Here is an 18,903-nt window from a genome sequence, read left to right as displayed (position 1 = left end):
TGCTCTGAGTTATCTTGGACTGTAGGAACAGTTCTGATCAATAAACACCTTGCCATAAGTCCAAATCACCCCACAGGACACAGCAACTTTCTTATAGCCAACAACTTTCTTTTTGTCCACCTGACTGATCTTGAGATAATAATCCATCAGACCACAGTGTGACCAAGACTGCCTGGCCATGTGTATTTCTGGTCCCCTTGTCTATATAATCTGGAAGCTCATGTCAGTAACCCTGAGGCCATGGCTGGAAACACGGGTCCCCTTTGCCTTCCCAGGACAGATACAGTGATTAAAGTTCCTTTCCTGCTTTTCACCATTACTTTTTTCCATTTTGTTTTTTGGGGCTAAAGGACAGATATGATTTGTTGGGATCCTCAGAATTGGGCCTCTGGCCTAGGACTCAAGTAACAATGCCAGGGTTTAAGCAGTCCAGAGGTGAGGGTGTTCCAATCACATCACCCTTGAGGCCAAAAGGACCACACACCATGAAAGAGAGTACACCTTTATTTCAACTCTTAGTATCTTAGGACCCAAACACAATAGCACACAGCCTGGTGTCCCCACTGCAACGTTCAGAAGATCTTGGTGAATATAGCCCTATAATTTAGTGTCACAAATCCCTGGCAAGGAGCAGCTCACCCCACCTCCCCAAAGGAAGGTACCTGGGGTCCAGGTGGGAATGGGGAACAGGGCCCAGACTCCAGGAGCAGCACAAAGAAAAGGCACCATGTGAGTCCAGAGACATGCTGTGAGTTAAAAGCAACTCCTACCGGAGGTCCCTCTTTGGCCATAATGGTCCCAGCCTCAGAGCCCTCCCAAGGCAAGGATAGCCCCAAATGTGGGTTCCTGGTGCAGGTCAGCTAACAAAGGTAGTGTAAACACATGTGAAGGTAGGGAGTGCCAGTGACCAGGCCAGGTGCTCACAGACTCCAAGAGCAACAGGGTGGGGAACTGGGGAGGAAGTCAGTAGGGCTCTAAGATTGATAATTGGACTAGGCCCAGGAAAAAAAGTGTCACAGAAATGGAAGAAATGGCAGAGAAAGGCAGGGAGAAACTGTTGAAAGGGGCCTGGGGCTAGAGAGACAGCAGAGTTAGAGGAAAGACACAAAAAGGGACAGAGAAAGGAGACTGAGGGACAGAGAGGACGGTGAAGCTCGATCTTTCCCCTTCTCTTCTCCAACTGACTCTTTGAATTCTGGTGGGGGGATGGTCCCAGGCCTCAGCCCCATCATATCCAGTTATTTGAGATCCCAGCTGGCCTGGGAATGAGGCTGAGTCAAAGTTGTGAAGGGATCTGCTGATACCTGACCATTCCTCTATCCCGAGGTGGGTTTAAGACTCAGCTCCCTCCTCCTCCTCCTCTTCTTGGGTGCCCTGCACAGGCCTGCCCAAGCCAATCTGCCAGCACTTAACCCTGGATGATTTCTTGAGGCTTTCTGAATCATACACCATTAACCACCCCAGGCCCTAGCAGAACAGAAAGGAGGGATAGAGGAAGATGAAGTCGGGGAGGAAGGAAAGAGCAGGAGACGGAGAGCTACAGCCACATTATCAGGTCCACACTGTCAGGAATCTGCCCTTTAATTCTGGGACCTAAGTTCAGAGAAAATCTTAAGGGAGATACTTAACAATGTAAATAATTTTTTTAAAAATGTGTATGTGTGCATGTTAGGTTTTTCTTATTTTAATCTTAATTAATCATCTTTGAATGTAGTTGAAAAATTTTTTAATTGCACTAAATTATTCACTATAGTGTCACCAGCTTAGGTAACTTATAAATGCTGGCTTTACTATTTCTGTTAAATTCTTTCATTATCTTTAGGAAAGAAAAGGAAGCCCCCCACCCCACCATCAATTAAAAAAAAAAAAAGGCAAAGCAACCTTCAAGAGCATCTGTCATTCTAACATCGACTGCTCCTGGAGTCCTAACTCAAGGTCTACAGGTGCCAGATGTAGGAAATGTTCCAAAAATCTTGATGTTTTGGAGGCTGTAGGGACTGTGAGAACTGAAGTGTGAAGCCCTGGATTAAACCTATTGTTGCTCCTTAGCTCCTGCAGAATGTTGCTAGGGGTGATGCAAGCCCCACCTGATGATTCTGATTTCAGAAGAGGGAACTCTGTTATAGTTGGTCCTGCATATCCTTGGATGCTGCCGTCACAGATTCAACCCCTGGTGGATCTTGGACTATGTAGTTAGGCCTATAATGGATGCATCTGTACTGACCATGGACAGACTTTTTCTTGTCTTGTTTATTTCTTAAACAATACAGTATATCAAGTATTTACAGAGCATTTACATTGAATTGAATATTATAAGTAATCTAGAGATGACTTAAAGTATACAGAATATTCATAGGTTCTATGCAAATACTATATCATATTATGTAAGGGATTTGAGCATCCGAGGATTTTGGTAATGGGAGTCGTGGAACCAATCCCCTGTGGATATCAAAGAATGACTGTACACTTTGTTTGTTTGTTTGTTTGTTTGTACTGGGTATTTTAATCCAGGGACACTCTACTACTGAGCTACACCTCTAGACCTTATTTATTTATTTATTTTTGAGACAGCATTTAAGTTGCACTGCTGAGGTTGGCCTTGAACTGGTGATCCTTCTGCCTCAGCCTCCCAAGTCACCGGATTACAGACATGTACCAACACATCTGGCTTTATATTTTTAAAGTACTGATTTGGTATAGCTGGGCACAGTGTCCTATACCTGGAATCCCAGATACTGGGAAGACTGAGACAGAAGGACCTTGAGTTTGAGGCCAGAATGAGTAAGGTTGCAGGATCCCCATCCCCCCAAAAAAGTGACTTAAATTTGATTTTTAAGTGTTAAATCAAAACAAAAATACCCTGTAAGGGGCTGGGGATGTGGCTCAAGTGGTAGCGCGCTCGCCTGGCATGCGTGCAGCCCGGGTTCGATCCTCAGCACCACATACCAACAAAGATGTGTGTCCGCCGAGAACTAAAAAATAAATATTAAAAATTCTCTCTCTCTCTCTCTCCTCTCTCACTCTCTCTTAAAAAAAAAATACCCTGTAAGTCAGTCAAAGCAATTCTACTAGCTCGTTTCTAGCCTGATTTTTAATGAAATCTTGAAGATTCTAAGAGTTAAGGAATCCTACAATCATTGAGTGCTGTTATGCTTCATAAATTTTAGTGTGCCTAAAATATTTTGAGGGATCTTATTAAAATGCAGATTTTGATTCAGTAGATTTGGGACCAAAAATTTCTACATTTTAACAAACTCCCAGGTGATGCTGATGCTGCTGGCCCACCAGCCAATATTTTTCCAGTAAGGACTTGCTTCATCTTTCCACCTAGGAATTCCCTCTGACTGCCACATCTTTGTTTACTAACATCTCCTGTTCTGATTGCACACCTCCAAGGGATGCATGCTGTCTACCTAGTGGGTGGTTGCAGCTGCTGCTAATTTCTTCCAGGGTGTGTGGCAACAGCAAATGACACCAAGAGTCAAACATGCCAAAGCCTAGGCTCTGGAACACCAGAGGAAATTTCAGCTAGGGACTTGCCAAGACTGAGCATTGACATTTGTAACCAAGATCTAAGCAGAAGGAATTTTCTGTCCAACTGGCTTTTCAGTAGCACCCAGTTAAACAGAATATGATGGTGGTGCAGGCCTGTAATTGCAGCACCTGGGGAGGCTGAGGCAGGAGGATAGCAAGTACAAAGCCAACCTCAGCAACTTAGGGAGGCCCTGAGCAACTTAGTGAGACCCTATCTCAAAATAAAGAATGAAAAAGAAGGGGCTGGGGATATGGCTCACTGGTTAAATGCCCCTGGGTTCAATCCCTGATACAAAAAAAAAAAAAAAACCCAAAAAACAAAAAACAGAGAATATGACTATTCCTCAGGTTTTCTGGTTAGTAAAAGTTTGGTGCAGTTTAATTTTCTTTCCCCAAAGCATTGAAGTAAACGTTCCTCTGCACTTGGGTAAGTGACTTGGTTTTGCTCACTGGAGAAGGAACCAGTTTCTGAACAGGGAGCAATGAAAATGGAAATGAGGCTTGAGGCTAAACAGAAGCCATGACCTCCCCACACCACACAACAACCCAAGCCTGGACATGTACACAATGCCTCCACTCCAGGGCATCCAATTACAGATCCTCCTTCCTGGAGCCCAGAGGGGCTCTGGAAAATGGGGAATGCCCCACTCATAATCTCCTGATGGGCTCAGGATCCTTTGGGCTGGGGGCCACATGCCACAGTGTCCAATATCCCAAGGCCAGCCATTCTAAAGCCCAACTATCAGGGCCACGGGGGTGCTGAAAATCACTTAGGCCCCCCCTTCATTCCACCACTGGGTGGAATCCGAGCTTGGAGAGTGCATGAGACTTTTCCAAGTCTGGTTTGCAGCTGGCTCTTGTAAAGGCTCAGAATCCTTGGAGGCAGAGCTGGACAGAAGCCAGTTCTTAGTCAGACTTTAGGTCACCTATAGCAGCAACTTCCAGGAAAAACATCTTCCAGAATAATCCTGAAGGAAAGATGAATGTCTCAGAGGGAGAAAAAGGGTCATGGGGACTCACCTAGGAAGGGGACGGTCATGGTCAGAAGTTTTCCAAGGAGGGCAGTGATCAGGTCTCTGCTTTAACAGAACTCCAGGGATAACTTTCACACTGTCCTCTGGCCAATGTTGCCCCCTAGAGTTCTGTCTCTTGTGCAATACACAGCCAAGTGTCCTGGGGAGGCCTGGTATGTGCTGTTTGTGAAGGGGAGGGTCAGAGAAGTGACACATGGTCACAATTACAGGATTCCCTAAACCTGGATTCCTGGACCAGTGCAGGCCTACTGAACCAGTATCCCTGTAGCAGATGCTTTCCTCCCAGGGTAAATCCCTAGGATTAGAAACCAGAAATGGATTAAGACACCTGGCTTGGGTGGGACTTTCTTCAGATGGTGCTAGACCCTTAGGCTAGCAAAGAGGCACCTATCTCCTAAGAAGTATCTCCCATAAGTGTGTGGTCCTGGAGACTGAGGGAAGAGCTTGCACCTGTCCTGACAAGGCCTCACTTCTAGGAGAACTGGCCAGGCCTCGCCTTCTCCAGCTTCTGGCGCCGCTCAGCAGGTATCTCGTGCAGGCTGATGCCATGGTTGCTGGCCCTGTGTCGAGGGATGGCAATTATCAGGGAAGGGGAATTCAGATGGGGGAGGGCAGGATTCTGGTCATCATAGCTTCTCGCTGGGGTCTGACACAGAGCCAGAGGCAGGGAGAATGCGTGAAGGGGCCCTACCCTGCCCGCGCCCGTCTTCCCTGCCCGAGCATGCCAAGCCCTCACCCCGGTTGCAGGTCCGGAGGTTTGGGGATGGGCTTGTTAAAACCGATTTTGCCCACTAGCCAGTACGTGTCCTCAGCGCCCTTGCCCTGGAAAAAAGACACGAGAGAGGGGAAACTTAGGCGGACTGAAGTGAGCGACGGAGAATCTCCAGATCTAAGTGGAGCTTAGAGACCCTGGGTCCCTCCCCAGAAGGGGGCGGGGCCAGGCCTCACCTTCAGCTCAGTACGGCCTCGCAGCTCCATCTGGAAGCCCTGGTCCAGAGAGCGGAGAATCCGCACCGTGCTCATGTTCACGTGGATGCGGTAAGCTGGGACAGTGGGGACTTCGTGAGCTCGGAATTCACCTCACCTGACCTCTCAAGCTGTTTCCCTCTCTGGCCCCTCCCTCCCTCCCTCCCCCAGCTCCTCCCGCCTCTGTCACACTCACGCAGCCCGGTGGACTCCATGCGCGAGGCAGTGTTGACGGTGTCCCCAAAGAGGCAGTACCGCGGCATGGTGAGACCCACCACGCCCGCCACACACGGGCCTGCAGAGATGGCAGACAGCAAGGACTTGGACTGAAACTGGCATCTAGGCTGCACCCAGGCCCTTGGGGGGACCTTAACACCCCATACTTTCAACCAGCTCTCCGAATAAACACTCCCAAGAGTATCCTTTTCAAGACAAGCCCCCACCCCCAGCCCCATCGAAGTCTGCCTCCTGTAGAAGGAATTTGGAACAAATCCCCAGAGAAGAGTTACCTGAGTGCAGGCCGATGCGTATGCGTACTGGCACATCGGGCATATGGCGCATGCGAAAAGAGCCCACCGCACTGAGGATGTCCAGCGACATGTTGGAAATCTCTGCTGCATGCCGCTGCCCATTCCTCTGGGGCAGCCCCGAGGCCACCATATAGGCATCCCCAATTGTCTCCACCTGGGAGAAGGTGTTGTACCAGTTCAATACTGAGTGTCCCACCCCCCCATACACAAAGCCAATGTCAATATCAAAAGGCTAAAACTGGGGTTAGTGTAGAATCCTGCAAAGCCAGGCTGCAAATTGGAGACTGAGCTGGAGGAAGAGATTGGGGAGGTACAATAGGGTTGGGAAAGAGTATTGGGCTAGTGGCCTGGGGCAGACGGGCTGGGATTGACAGAGTTGAACTGAAGGTCAGGACGTCTTATCCCTGGCACACTCCACCTTATAGACATCGTGGGAACCGATTATGGCATCAAAGAGTGTGTAGAGGTCGTTGAGCAGGTCCACCACCTCAATGGGCTCACTCATGGCTGAGATGGTGGTGAATCCCACAATGTCACTGAAGTACAGTGTCACCTCCTCAAAGTACTCTGGCTCCACAGGTGTCCCCTTCTTCAGGGCCTCAGCCACAGATCTAGGCATAGCAGGCAGTGGGGTCACCTGGAGGCAGTCCCAGTCTGGCTGGGCTCCAGCTGCCCTCTCCACCCCACTCCTCGCCATATTGGCACCCACGGAGGCAGCATCTGCGTGAGCAGCCGGTCTGTCTTCTGCTTTTCCAGCTCCAGCTCCTCTGTGCGTTCCCGGATCAGGTCCTCCAGGTTACTGGAGTACTGCTCCAGCATCCGAAGCATTGAATCAATGATGTTCGTTTTCCGTCCCTTGTTGATGTTCTTGAACTATAACAATAGGAAGCAGGCAAAGCTGCTGAAGATCTAGACCACCATGCCCTTCTCATGGACCTTTTATGGGACTATATTCCCCATCCCCTTAACTACTACCATTCATCTTCTATTCATGAAGCAGTCCTGGAGTGCTGGGCACTGTGTATTCAGACATTATTAGGAGGCATGTGGGAAATGAGGGTTCCCAAAGGAAGTCATTCTCAGGAATTGACAGGCACTGGAGCATCTCAGCCTTTGGATTCCCAGACTAAGGTTATTTTTGTTTTTTTTTGTTTTGTTTTGTTTTGTTTTGTTTTTTTGTCACGGTAAGCCAAACAAATATTTGGTTCTTAATTAATGTTATTTGAATTGAATTAAATATTTCTCTCACTCAGAGCTCTGTTTCCCACTTCAAAGGCCTTACAGCCCCCATTCTAGCTCACCCCCATGCTCCAGTCCTCAGGCTACCCCTTAGGAGGTCACCTTGAAGGTTGAAGATCCTTCCTGCCTGCCTTCCTGCCTGTGACCTTCCTAGGTTACTAACAAGAATCTGGGGTTCCCAGGGACCCGCCCAGCCCTCACCCAATCCCAGCCCTAACCAGGTAGAAGGTGCGGTCCATGGAGGGCCTCAGTTCTGGCTGTTCTGCCCAGCACTGTGTCATTAGATGGATGCACTCCACAGGTGCCTGGTCCATGGATACCGAGGGCCGACACAGCGGAGGGGGGCTCTGCACCCTCTGCACCACCTCTGGAAGCATGAGGAGACAGTGAGGGGTGAGCATTCCAGGACAGAAGACACCTCTGACCCTGGCCTAACTGATGAAGCCCAAGATGGGGTCCTTTAAACCAGAGCTTCAATGGGAGGGGGAGTTTAGTGTGTAAGGGGGTCTCTAGGAGTAACAAGAGGACCCTGAACCTGGGATCAGTAACATGTGACAAAGAAACTAACATTTATTATATGTAAGAAAAATGAGAAGGTAATGAAGTAGTTTGCTCAGCGTCCCATATATGATGCTATGGATTTGAATCAAATGGGACTGTGTTTTTATCCCAGCTCCCTGCTGCCTCCCTGGGACCTTTGAGAACTACAGAGGAGCCTGCTGTGTCACCTGGGGGAACAGGTTAGGTCCAGCATCAGGACAGAAGATACTTCTGAGGTCTGGGCCCTGAAAAGCAACCCACCCACCCACACACCATCCTGATGCTTGGCTTTCTACTGCCCTGACCCTTTAGACTCCAGCTTTAAGGGCGCACCCACATAATTAATTCTTATCACCAGGTTTTGCTTTAGAGAAAAAAGCAAGGCTGGGTCTGGGATGGCCCTGTTCTAATTGTAAGATGCCTTTCTGGCCCCAATTCGCCTTACCCTCTGCTGTCAACTCCAGCATGGCATAGGGGGGGCTGCGACACACGACCTCCTGCATGATGATACCCAGACTGAAGACGTCACCCGCCATAGTTCCCCGGCGCTCCAGGGCTGGGTCCCGAAGCAGTTCTGGGGCTGTCCATAATTGATCTGGGATAGGGAAGGACACATGGTCACGTGGAGAGCTGTGGGGAGCTGAGGACAGACTCTCATCCCTGCCAAAAAAAAAAAAAAAAAAAAAAAAAAAAAAAAAAAAAACCTCCCAAACTCACAATCAAGCCCCGCAGCCTTGCAACCAACCCCAGGAGAGATTACCTGAAACTCAACTGTCTCAGAAGTCCTGCCCTCACAATAAGCCCCGCCCCTCAAACCAGGCGGTGCCCGGGAAAGACTCGATCTTCTGGGCACAGGCTCCCGCCCTCAGACAAAGCCCCTCTTACTGCAGACCCCAATGCACTGTCAAGAGCTCAGGCACAATCCCACCCCCCTGGCCAGCCCCACTCCCCAGACAGATTCCATCTTCCGATTCTTAGAGGTCACCTGACCTTTTCCGTAGCAGTCGCGTCCAATGGATAAGGAATGGGGAGAGTGCGAGGAAGGGAGCGGGGGACCTTGAAATTAATTATGTGACTCCTGGGGCGTTAGTCCCGTGCGCCGTAGACCGCGGGGGACTCCTACCCTCCGCCGTGGGAGGCTGCGGTAACACCCTCTGAGCCTCCAGCAGTTTCCCGTGGCCGTGGTCGGTGATCTTGAGCACGAACCTCCCGTCTACCACGCAGTTCCGCGACTTAAGCCGCCCGTGAGCCACGCCGCGGTGGTGCAGGTACCTCATTCCCTTGGAGGAGGCGGGGTAAGAGGCAGCCTCAGCCAGAGCGGTTTCTCTGCTCCCGTTCTCCTCGCCCCCAGGACCCGCCCTACTACGACCTCCCCCCTACCAACCTCCCCCTCACTTTGATGAGGTCCATCAGGAGGGAGGACTTGAACATCCAGTCCAGCTTTATTTCTCTCTGGGCGAGAAGGTCGTGGAGGGAGCCCCGTGTACAGTGCTCTGAGACCACAGCCAGGACGCCCTCCTCTGGGGCTGCAGGGCAGTCTGCGGCTCCCCCCAGGAAGAGCCCTAGGTACAGGGCCACGTTCTCGTGCCGGAGCTCTCTGAGCTGAGAGGGAGAAAGGTGACAGGCCTTTTCTGCCCTGGTGGCAATGTGGGGAGTGGGCCGCTAATCAATGTCTGTTTTTAAGTATCTAAACTAGGAAGATGGGATAAGAGTGATGAATGAAATAATCTAAGACATATATATTATGTGTGTGTGCGTGTGTGTTTTGATGTGTGTTTTGGGGTTCTTCTGTTGATTTTATGGAAAACAAAATCGTCAAAAGCCACACTGTTTAGATACTGAATATGGCTGAGCTTAAAAGTTATGAATGAAAAGACAACCATGCATTGGTGATAAGGACCCAGGCAGGTTCTGATTTATCAAACATCATTCTTTGAACTGCCCCAGAGTTGTTCCTTCTCCTCCTCCTCTTCTTCCTTCTTTTTCCCCTTTTTCTCCCCCTCCTCCTCCTTCTCTTCCTCAACCTTCCTCTTCTCCTTCTCCTCCCCTGCCCATTGTCCTCCCCTCCCCTCCCCTCCCTCCCCCTGCTTCTCCTTCTCCATCCTTCACTGTCCTTTCTTCTTTTGCTTTCTCCCCTTTTTCTTTTCCTCTTCTTCCTCTCTACCATTTCCTCCTCCCTCTTTCTTTCAGTTTGGGGACTGAACCCAAAGCCTAGTACATTGGACTACATCCCCTGCCCTTATTTTTATCTCACAACAAGATCTCCCTACATTGTCCAAGAGTGATGTAGAACTTGAGATTCTTTGCCTTGGCTTCCTGCATAACTGGGATTATAGGCTTGCACCACTGCACCCAATTGAATGGCCTCAGTCTTTTTTTTTTTTTTAAGTCAAGAGCTCACTAAGTTGCTGAGGCTGGCCTCAGTCTTGTAATCCTCCTGCCTCAGCCTACTAAATTACTGAGATTACAGGTGTGCACCACACACATCTGGCTGAACTGCCTCCATCTTAAGGAAAAACACTACATGAGGGAGAAACCCCTGCCATTACCACCATCTCCTTCTGAATGTAACAATCTCTGTGGAGAGGCACTAGGGCTTTCTGAACACATCAGAAATAGCGTGTGCCTTTAGCCTGAACTGGGGCTGCCCTATTTGGTGTTACATCAGTGTTTCCGATGCTTCTGAGATGCCATACTCCCCAGGTTAGGTAGGACAGGACTGTGCAGCCAAGTTATGGTCCTAGAGGAGCCATCAAAAGATCATACCTACTTGGTAGGACAGAATGCACTCAGACACTGGAAGAGTGGGGGTAAAGGCTGACGGGTGCCCTTTCTAGATTTTCTTGGATTTCATTTTAAACACCTGGTGTTAAATGGTGACAGTGTACTGACCCACAGTCTGTCCATTTAAATCATTCCACAGCTGTGACCATGAGCACCTGTGGAGGCCTCAGGAAAGTAAGCCAGACAAAGATTTCATGGCATTGGGGGGAGGAGGACCATTGAGGTTGAAAAGATTAGAAATAGCCAATCTATTATCTCTTTGCCAATTTTCCACTCTATTAGGCACATATCAATACAACTAGGGCCATTTGGCATATGTGGCCTGACAGAAGTGAAAATTCATTTTCTATCATTCATTCAGCAAACATTCACTGGGTCTCAGTAATATTCCAGATCCTGTGTTGGGTGCTGGGTATACAATGGAGGGAAACTCTCACTAAGCTTGCAGTCTATGAAGGAGGCAGCAATAAGTCAGGCCATAGGTGAACATATAACTTATGTATAAATTAATGTGTAATTTATCACATATAAGTTGTGATAAGATTATCAAAGAACTAGTGCCATGAGACAGAATAATGAGAAATCTGCTCTAGAGTGGAAGGAACACTTAACTGAAACCCACTACTGTATGCTGCTGTAAAGAGAAGGCAAGAAGGGAGGGACTGATGACCACCCTGCATCAATCATAGGATCACCTCTTACCTTGGAGAAGGCTGTCTTAGTTGCTGGGCGGATGGCTACATGATGATCCCCTGGGAATTTCTTTAGCCAAACCCAATCTCCCTGCAGAAGAGAGGATGAGGTTAGGGAACTCAGTTTCCTAAAGCCTCATGATACATTTCCATTGCCCACTGTCCCAGAACACATCTGCTATGTGACAGCATCAGAAGCAGGAGTTTGATATCTGTCTATCTGCTTCTCAGCCAGTTAGATGAAAACCCACCCCTAGGTGAGAGAGATGCAAAAGACCTATACAGTTGTCCTCCCCACCCTAGACGCACCCATTAAGTGAACTGTTACAAATACAATGTCACTGACATCACCATCCCTTGCCATGACAGAGCATCATGCTTTGAGTCAGGCATCTGGGCAGATGAGGCTTTAATGTAAACTATATGGGAGGGGTAGGGAGCCTCCTTGTCTTCAACTATTGGCAGGCTCGGTTCCTAGCATGTAATTCCTGTGGCTGCTCAGAGGGTCCAAGCTTGATTCAATGATCTGCTGCTATCATCTCAAATGAGTGAGGGGTCTCTCATACTTATTTTGTCCTGCATCGTGCAAATTATATAAGTTTCCCTGACTGTTGGCAAGGAATTTGAACTAGAAGGGAGTTGTGAGAGTTTGGCATTGATCCTTACAGAGCACTTGGAAATAAATGTGAAGACATTTTTAATTGTCACAAAACTGTATTTAGTGGATAGGGCCGGAGACAAGAGAAACTAAATATTCTTCAAGGGAAAAGGTCATCCTGTGCAACAAAGAACAACCTGTCCAAAAGTAGTGCCTTCTCTGAGAAATGATCATGATGGTCTCTAGGTGACATAGTAGGAACTTCTGCATTCTCTCCATGACCTGGAGCTTGGGTGCTCTAAATTTCTACTCTCTTTCTGATTAGTTGAGCTCTTTCTAGGCTCCCTCTGAATCTTTTCTCAGTATCTCTCATCCAGCCCATCATATTCAGATTTCCTGGCCTCACAGTGTCCTAATGTCCTTTTGTGACATTCTTACTTCACTCTAGAGCTTGCTGTTTCTGAGTCTGATCTGAATTGGATGGGAATTATGAGGGGGCAGGGCCAAGGGCTCCCTGGCCTCAGTGGCCACACCAGCCTGCATGCTAGTCTCAGCACACTGCTCAGCAGCTCTGGCCTGCGGTCACTGTGTCTGGCCTTTGAGGAGTCCTCACTTCGATCATGACTAAGGGAAAGTCCTGCAGCAGAGAAGATTCCCAGATGCAGAATCAGGTCTGGATTGAGGAATCCATAACCTCTCCCCAGGTCCCACTTGGCCTCCCGCTGCCTGGAGTCTGCAGGATTTGACATGACTTCATGCCTCCCTTGAGAATATGCCTACTCTCTTCCCAGACCTGAGCACCTTTTCTCACTTCCCCTTCTGGAGTACAGCTCATCCTGGCTCATGCTCACCTCATAGAGGCCAACGTTTGTGCTGTCTGAGGGCTGGCTGCGGATGCTTCGAATGTCTGCCGTGCTGAAAGCAGCCAGACTGGATCGACTCCCCTGGATCATCTGGGAGGCAGAGGTGCAAAGAAAGAGTCAATATACTCTGACCCCAGAGTATATTTTAAACCCTTGGATTGAGGTTAGGCTGAGTTTTGTGAATTAAAGAGGGGAAGGGAAGAACTTTCAACGAGGGAAGATGATAATGATAATACTTCTGAAGTGCACAACACTTTACAAAACAAATATATTCATTTTCTTGTTGCACCTTCACACCACCCCAGGAAAGTAGTGAGGACAGAGGCTGTCACTCCTATGGCACAGATGAGGTTGCTGATCGCCAGAGCTCAGACCTCAGACACAGCTGGGGCAAAAATCAGGCTTTCTTCCTGGGGTCTGGGAGTGGCTGTGATGAGGGCTGGCTCAGGGAAGGGAACAAATGTATAGGGAGAAGACAGTTGGTTCCTGGCTCCCTGCTTTCCTGACCTTTCGAGAGCTACCCCCATGCGGATGGAGGAAGGTGATGTCCTCCAGAGACAGGATGATCTTGTTGGGGCCAGAAACCATTTGGATATGAAGGAGCCGGTGCCTGGTAATGGAAAGAGGTCATACTGGCAAAGAGGGCCAGTTTCATCTGAATAGGCCAGTAGGAATTAGGATGAAGGGATGAAGTGAGCTCAGGGGAGGTATACTGGAGGGCCGCCATCCCCAAACCAGACATTTCCTTGGGACTCTGCCAGCCCTTCAGGATCCCTATCCTCCCGCCCCAGGAAAAATCCTCCCCTCTTCTACTCTTGAGTAGCTGCTGTCTTTGCTGCACAATTTCATCCCTGGCAGTGGAGAGCCATGATCACGTGGTACTTACCTGGCTCCCCTACTCACCTCACACAGTGGGCCAGGAAGATCCCAGCAAGCCCCATTCCTACCACCAGGAGGAAGCCTAGAAAGACAAGAGCCGGCTCCACTCCTGAAGGGACAACAAAAGGATGGTTACTCAGGACCTTGGTAAGAAGAGGTTCCCTTTCGAATCCTGGAGTTCCAGGAAATGGGGATAGTAGCTGGGACAGCCTCTAAGGAAAGTCACGGATTCCTCCAAGTCTGGAAATGCTAGAAAATTTCTCAGAGGGCTTTCAGACTAAATGAATCAGGGCTTGAGCAAAGGGATCCTGAGCAAGTCTGGGCTTGGAGGAGGGCCTGGAAGGGTCAGGAAGGGCCTGAAAGAACTGAAGGGCAGGGTTGGTGCTCAGTGATACAGTGATTGCCCAGCATGTGTGAGGCACTGGGTTCGATCCTCAGCACTACATAAAAATAAATACAATAAATAAAGGTATCCTGTCCATTTTCAACAACAAGAATATATATATTTAAAAAAAAAAAAAACCCTGCAGGGCAGGAGTTCACTCTCTTTCACAATTTTGTGGACAGGCTATACTGACTGTCCCAGTGGGGGCTGGGATGCTCGCCCTCACCTCCATTGCAGACAACGTTTGGCTCAAACCAGCACCAGGGATCTGGCCCTGGAGCGGAGCCTCCGCGAGGGAAGTGCACTGGGGTCCCTGCAGAGCGCAGGGAGCCTCGGTCAGGGTCCAGCACATAAGTGGTGAACAGTCGGTTTCCAGAGGCGTCCGTGTCCAGCAGTACATAGGAGGGCTCCTCGGTTTCTCCTAGGGTCCCACAGAACCCTGGGACTGGGGCATTCCCGACGTGCCTGGCTACGGCTGCTCCAGATACCCAGCCCCCACCGGCGGCTGCCCGCGCTCCCGCCATGCCCCTTGCCAACAAGAAGACCGCGTCGTAGATGGTGCCAAACAAGGGGGAGACCTGGAGAAGGACAGCAGGGACTCAGATCTGGAAGCCACAGCCCACAGATAGATGGGAATTCACCAGCCCCGCCTATTCTCTCATTGGGCCCTTGGAGCCCGGCCCCTACTGACCAGTTCCCATCTCCTAATTAGTGGTTCCCCTGAGGCTCTCTCTTCCTCTCTCCCCATTGGCTGTCCCACTTGGTCTGTTCCTCTTTTCAGGACTTGGGTTCTTCTCTCATTTTTGGTTGCTTGTAACTCTCCATCCCCTCTAGTTCTGTCCTTTCCTTTCAGTTGGTTGCCCTGCATATAGTTTTAATCTTATTATCTACCATTCACACAAAAGCCTTCTTTCCCATCCTTTGTTTGGCTTCTATTTCCTATTTTCCCCCTTGCTTCCCCTTAAGGTTACCTCCTGATCTCATCAGGCCACTCTCCTATTGACAGTTCCCATCTCTCAGAGTGCCAGACACTGTGAAAAGCCCTAGAGATACACTGGTATATGAGACCATCTCTGCCCAGAGAAAATTTTCATCTAGTTAGGAAAACAGACATGGTTGTGAAAGCAGTGTAGTGAGTAGAGGCAGGAGAAATCGAGAAAGCTTCCTGGATAAGAATGAGGGTCTCTAACTCATGTGGTGAGGTAGAGCAGGAGGCTTCTAGAAGTAGTGGCCATCCCTCAGGGGATGAATCATAATCATCCAGGGGAGGGATGGGTAAAAGAGAGGAAATCACAGCAGCTCAGAAGAAAAAAAGGACATATTTCCAAAATCCAAAGTAATTCAGCAGGGTTGAAGTTCACAGAAGACAGAAGAGAAGGGAAAACACAAGTTCTGATAAACCTTGTGAAGCAACCTGCATCTATATAGGAAAAGTGTCCCCAACCCAGGCTGGAGAAAGGGTACCCAGAAGCCACTGTGACATGCTAGAATTTTCCAGATTTCTAAAGCTTGATCTGGTTGTTGGGTGAAAAGAAAAGGCCTGAGCTAGGTGAGAGTTGAAACAGAAACAATTTAGGAAGATTATGTTGTAAGATTTGGGCCAGAGGTGCTATGGCTTGAACCAGAGCAATGATAAAGAGGCTGGAGAAAGTGAATGGATTTAAATGACCTTTAGACTAACTTCATGTCTAGATATGGGGTGACAAAGTGAGAGGAATCAGGGAGACCTTCTTGCATCTGGCTTGAGCAGCTGGTGGAAGGTTTTGTTACTCGCTGAGAACTGAAGAGTTTCCCTTCACTTTCTTTGCCCCTCTTTGTTGACTGATTCTCCCTCCATCCCATCTCACTCTCATTCTCTCATCAATTATTCTCATCCTCTCTATCCATTGGCTACTCCAAATCCTCTTGGGAAAGACTGGGGACATTTGTGGGGACTATTTCAATTCCCCTTGACCCACAACCCTCTCTGATGTAGTCCCTTTCAAGTAGGGTCTTGGTGGTGGTTGACTTCCTGCAATTGATATCTAAATTCCCTTCTATCTCAATGGTTTCTAAACCTCCCTTTGTAATTGGGGTGGATCTAGATGGTCTGAACTGGAATTCTGGGAACTCAGAATCCTGAATATGAGCTGGATGTTGAGAATAAACTTTGGATCTGAATATGGGAGCCCTTGGCTCCACCTGGGGATCTTTCTGCTCTTGCAAGATGCCAAGGCCCTCAAAAAGTTAAGACTACCAGATGAGGTCCTAGAGGAAATACCTCCCATGTGGGCATGAAAAGTTGAACACCAACCATTTATTGTGTTTTGTGTATTAAGGTAGTGGTGGAAATGGGTTTACTTTGAAGCATACTGGAAATGATTTTGCGCTTTAGAGTTTACTCCTTGGAGCTGGGCTTGAGAGGTCTCATTGCCTATTCTCTGGAAAATAATTCCCCATATAACAAGATCCCAAACAAGACCAGAGGATCTATCTACATTACCCAGGAAATTCCAGAATAGCTAAAGCACCTGTTCTCTCCCCATTGGCTCCATCCTCCTTTCCTCACTTTGACTCTTTTCCTGGCCCCTTCCCTCACTCTCCTCCCTTCTTCCTTGGCCCATCTACCTGCTGCAGATTGAGGTCAGGGGGCAACTCCCGGTGCTCTTGGGCTCTTCGAAGGCTGTCCAGCACACTGCCTTCGGAAGGACAGTGGCGGGTGAGGGTGAGCACAGCATCATGGGCCCTGCGAAGCTGGGAGCTGTTGGCCAGTGGGGCCAAGGCTTCTGGGCCCGGTGACAAGGCATAGTGGAGTGTGTCGAAGGGCAGGAAGACCAGGGAGCCATCAGCCAGGCCCAGCTCCTCTGCGGCTTCCAGTAGATAGCGCTGCTCCTCTCCACCCAGTAGCACCGAATGCATCACCATGATCACCACTGCGGACAGGTTTGACTCCCTGAGGTGCCCAGCTGCACGCAGGACCCACCATCTCCCCGTACCCCGCTGGAGAACCTACCTCTGACCCTGGGCCCGTCCCGGACCCTCTTGAGGGCCTCCCGGGCTCCAGACAGGTCGGAGGGCTCAATGGAGGTCACCAGCGTGACCGGCAGGCCCCGGGCCCTGAGTGCAGTGGACAGAGAGCGTCCCGCCTCCACCCATAGGTCCTGAGGGGCTGTCACCAGGGCCACGCACGCCCAGCGGAAAGCTCGAAGGAGGACGTAGAGAGCATCCGCCGCGGGAGTCACGGCAGGGGCAGTGGTGCCCGCTGCCTGCGACCCAGGGCAACCCCAGGGCAGCAGCGCTACCCCAGCCTCTTGCGCTAGTAGCTCCGCGGGCCGGCAGGCTGCAGGGTTCACCGGTCCCACCAGGCCGGAGACGCGGCTTAGCGCGGAGGACACAGCCCCCAGCGAGCCCGGCGTCCGGCATGGCTCAGGCAGCAGCGCGACCTCTAAACGAGGGCCGCCTTCCCGAGCAAGGTCACGGTTCAGGCGGGCGGCTGCCAGAGCCGCGGCCAGGTCCGGGCGGGCACTGGCAAAGATGGGGTCGCAATCCCAGGGGCCCAGGACCCCCACTTTGAACACCGCGGAGAGGGCAGAGGGCGGCGGGAAGAGAAGCAGGAGCAGGAACCGGAGCAGCAGAGGTCCGGGCCAGGGCAGGACCCGCGGGAGGCTTGGAGGGGACCCATCGCACGGCGCAGGGGCGCAGAACCCGACGTCAGGAAGCCCCCTGGTTAGGAGGGTGCACGCAGTCATTGCCAGCTTCTGTGAGCACAGACCGAGCAGGATGAGCAATTGAGACCCCCCCGAAACTCTCGTAGGGCTTTCCCTGCAAACCTGTTTCTGAAAGCCTGCTTTGAGAAGTTCAGAATATCAGGTGAGGTGTCTCTGCTTCCAGAGCCCCTTCTGCAGACAGACGACTTAGATGCGGGCCAAGAGCAAGTCCTGGAAGCCCTCTCCGGCCTTCCCGCCTTTCCATTCCCAACTTGTTTGCCCCTCCCGCCTCATCAGGGCTGTCGGGGGTCGATGGGGACACGCCCAAGCCCTCAGTCCTGAGGAGTAGGTGTCTAGGGGCATTTGCCACTCACCGGAAAGTCCGGGGCTCGGGCCCCCCGGGTGAGGGGTCACAGGGTCGATCCCCCTTCTCTCTCCCCTGCCATCCCATCCCAGGGTGGGGGTGTGGGAACAGCCGGCCAGAGCCCCTAATCTCCCCAAGCTGATTAGGGGCCTTTAATCAGTCAAGGAGGCGCTGACTAGTGGAGGATGGGAGCACCTATTGCACCCCTTTGGTATGGGATCTGTCTAGCTTCCAGGCAACCTGAAGTTGATTAGTGTTAGTCATATTGGCAGGGGTCGGGGTTGGGGGTAGAATTAGATCCCTATCTCACACCACACACAAAATCAGTTCCATGTGAAACCAAAAGTTTTTAAATGATTCATTTTTTCGATCATCATGGCAAAGATTGGGTCTGGTAAGAATCATCTGTGGGTGCTAAAACTAGGTGAAAATGTTGAGGAGGGGCAGAATATTTGTCTGGTGTTTCCCTACAGATTGCTTATGAGTTGGACAAGAGCAACCATTGTATAATTACAGCTCTTTTGTGTGTGTCCCTCTCTCAGAGTATAACGTCTATAGGCAGTTGATGTCCATATGTACCTTATTGATTCATTCGTATCACCTGGACAAATTATCGGCCCATTTCTCCATTTTCCCCATTCTACACTGCCTGTCCACACCCTTCCAACTCATAAGCAATCTGTAGGGAAACACTTTAAACTTATACTTATAAAAATGCTGTAGTAAGAGAAAAAAAACAACTGATATAATTGGAATATGGATTAGAAATTTCCTAAAACTTATCAATGTAAATTTATGAAGTTAATAAC

General features: G+C 49.9%; 1 protein-coding gene across 2 annotated transcripts; it reads right to left on the bottom strand.

Annotated features, from left to right (window-relative positions):
• Window positions 1–2,232: 2,232 nt before the first annotated feature.
• Window positions 2,233–18,223, bottom strand: Gucy2d (guanylate cyclase 2D, retinal). 2 transcript variants are annotated; one of them, XM_078042854.1, is made up of 21 exons: window positions 18,105–18,223; window positions 17,854–17,922; window positions 17,037–17,746; window positions 16,652–16,956; window positions 14,271–14,622; window positions 13,684–13,768; window positions 13,288–13,390; window positions 12,769–12,870; window positions 11,330–11,410; window positions 9,239–9,445; window positions 8,967–9,123; window positions 8,289–8,438; window positions 7,522–7,670; window positions 6,774–6,937; window positions 6,483–6,675; window positions 6,044–6,218; window positions 5,731–5,829; window positions 5,517–5,611; window positions 5,305–5,390; window positions 5,019–5,128; window positions 2,233–4,502 (listed from the first exon to the last, which is right to left on the bottom strand). In XM_078042854.1, exons 1-20 carry the CDS (start codon window positions 18,179–18,181, stop codon window positions 5,041–5,043), a joined length of 3,447 nt encoding a protein of 1,148 aa, XP_077898980.1. In that variant the 5' UTR covers window positions 18,182–18,223; the 3' UTR covers window positions 2,233–4,502; window positions 5,019–5,040. The 2 variants fall into 2 exon arrangements, with proteins under 2 accessions (XP_077898980.1, XP_013217218.1); XM_013361764.3 differs by lacking the exon at window positions 17,854–17,922 and having other exon boundaries at window positions 17,037–17,781; window positions 18,105–18,194.
• Between the last annotated feature and the right edge of the window lie 680 nt (window positions 18,224–18,903).

Source organism: Ictidomys tridecemlineatus, chromosome 3 (assembly GCF_052094955.1).
Source record: "Ictidomys tridecemlineatus isolate mIctTri1 chromosome 3, mIctTri1.hap1, whole genome shotgun sequence".
Taxonomy (NCBI): domain Eukaryota; kingdom Metazoa; phylum Chordata; class Mammalia; order Rodentia; family Sciuridae; genus Ictidomys; species Ictidomys tridecemlineatus.
The sequence above is the reverse complement of the archived record's forward strand: the minus strand, read 5'-3'. Positions and strand labels throughout refer to the sequence as shown.

What these genes read in the sequence shown, in the direction of transcription:
- Gucy2d (XM_078042854.1), bottom strand. Translation starts at nt 18,181, where the DNA reads ATGGGATGGCAGGGGAGAGAGAAGGGGGATCGACCCTGTGACCCCTCA. An exon ending in TTCCTGGCCCACTGTGTGAG is followed by an intron (nt 13,391 to 13,683) that starts GTGAGTAGGGGA and finishes TTCCATTACCAG; the next exon opens with GCACCGGCTCCTTCATATCC. An exon ending in ATGGGGGTAGCTCTCGAAAG is followed by an intron (nt 12,871 to 13,287) that starts GTCAGGAAAGCA and finishes TCTGCCTCCCAG; the next exon opens with ATGATCCAGGGGAGTCGATC.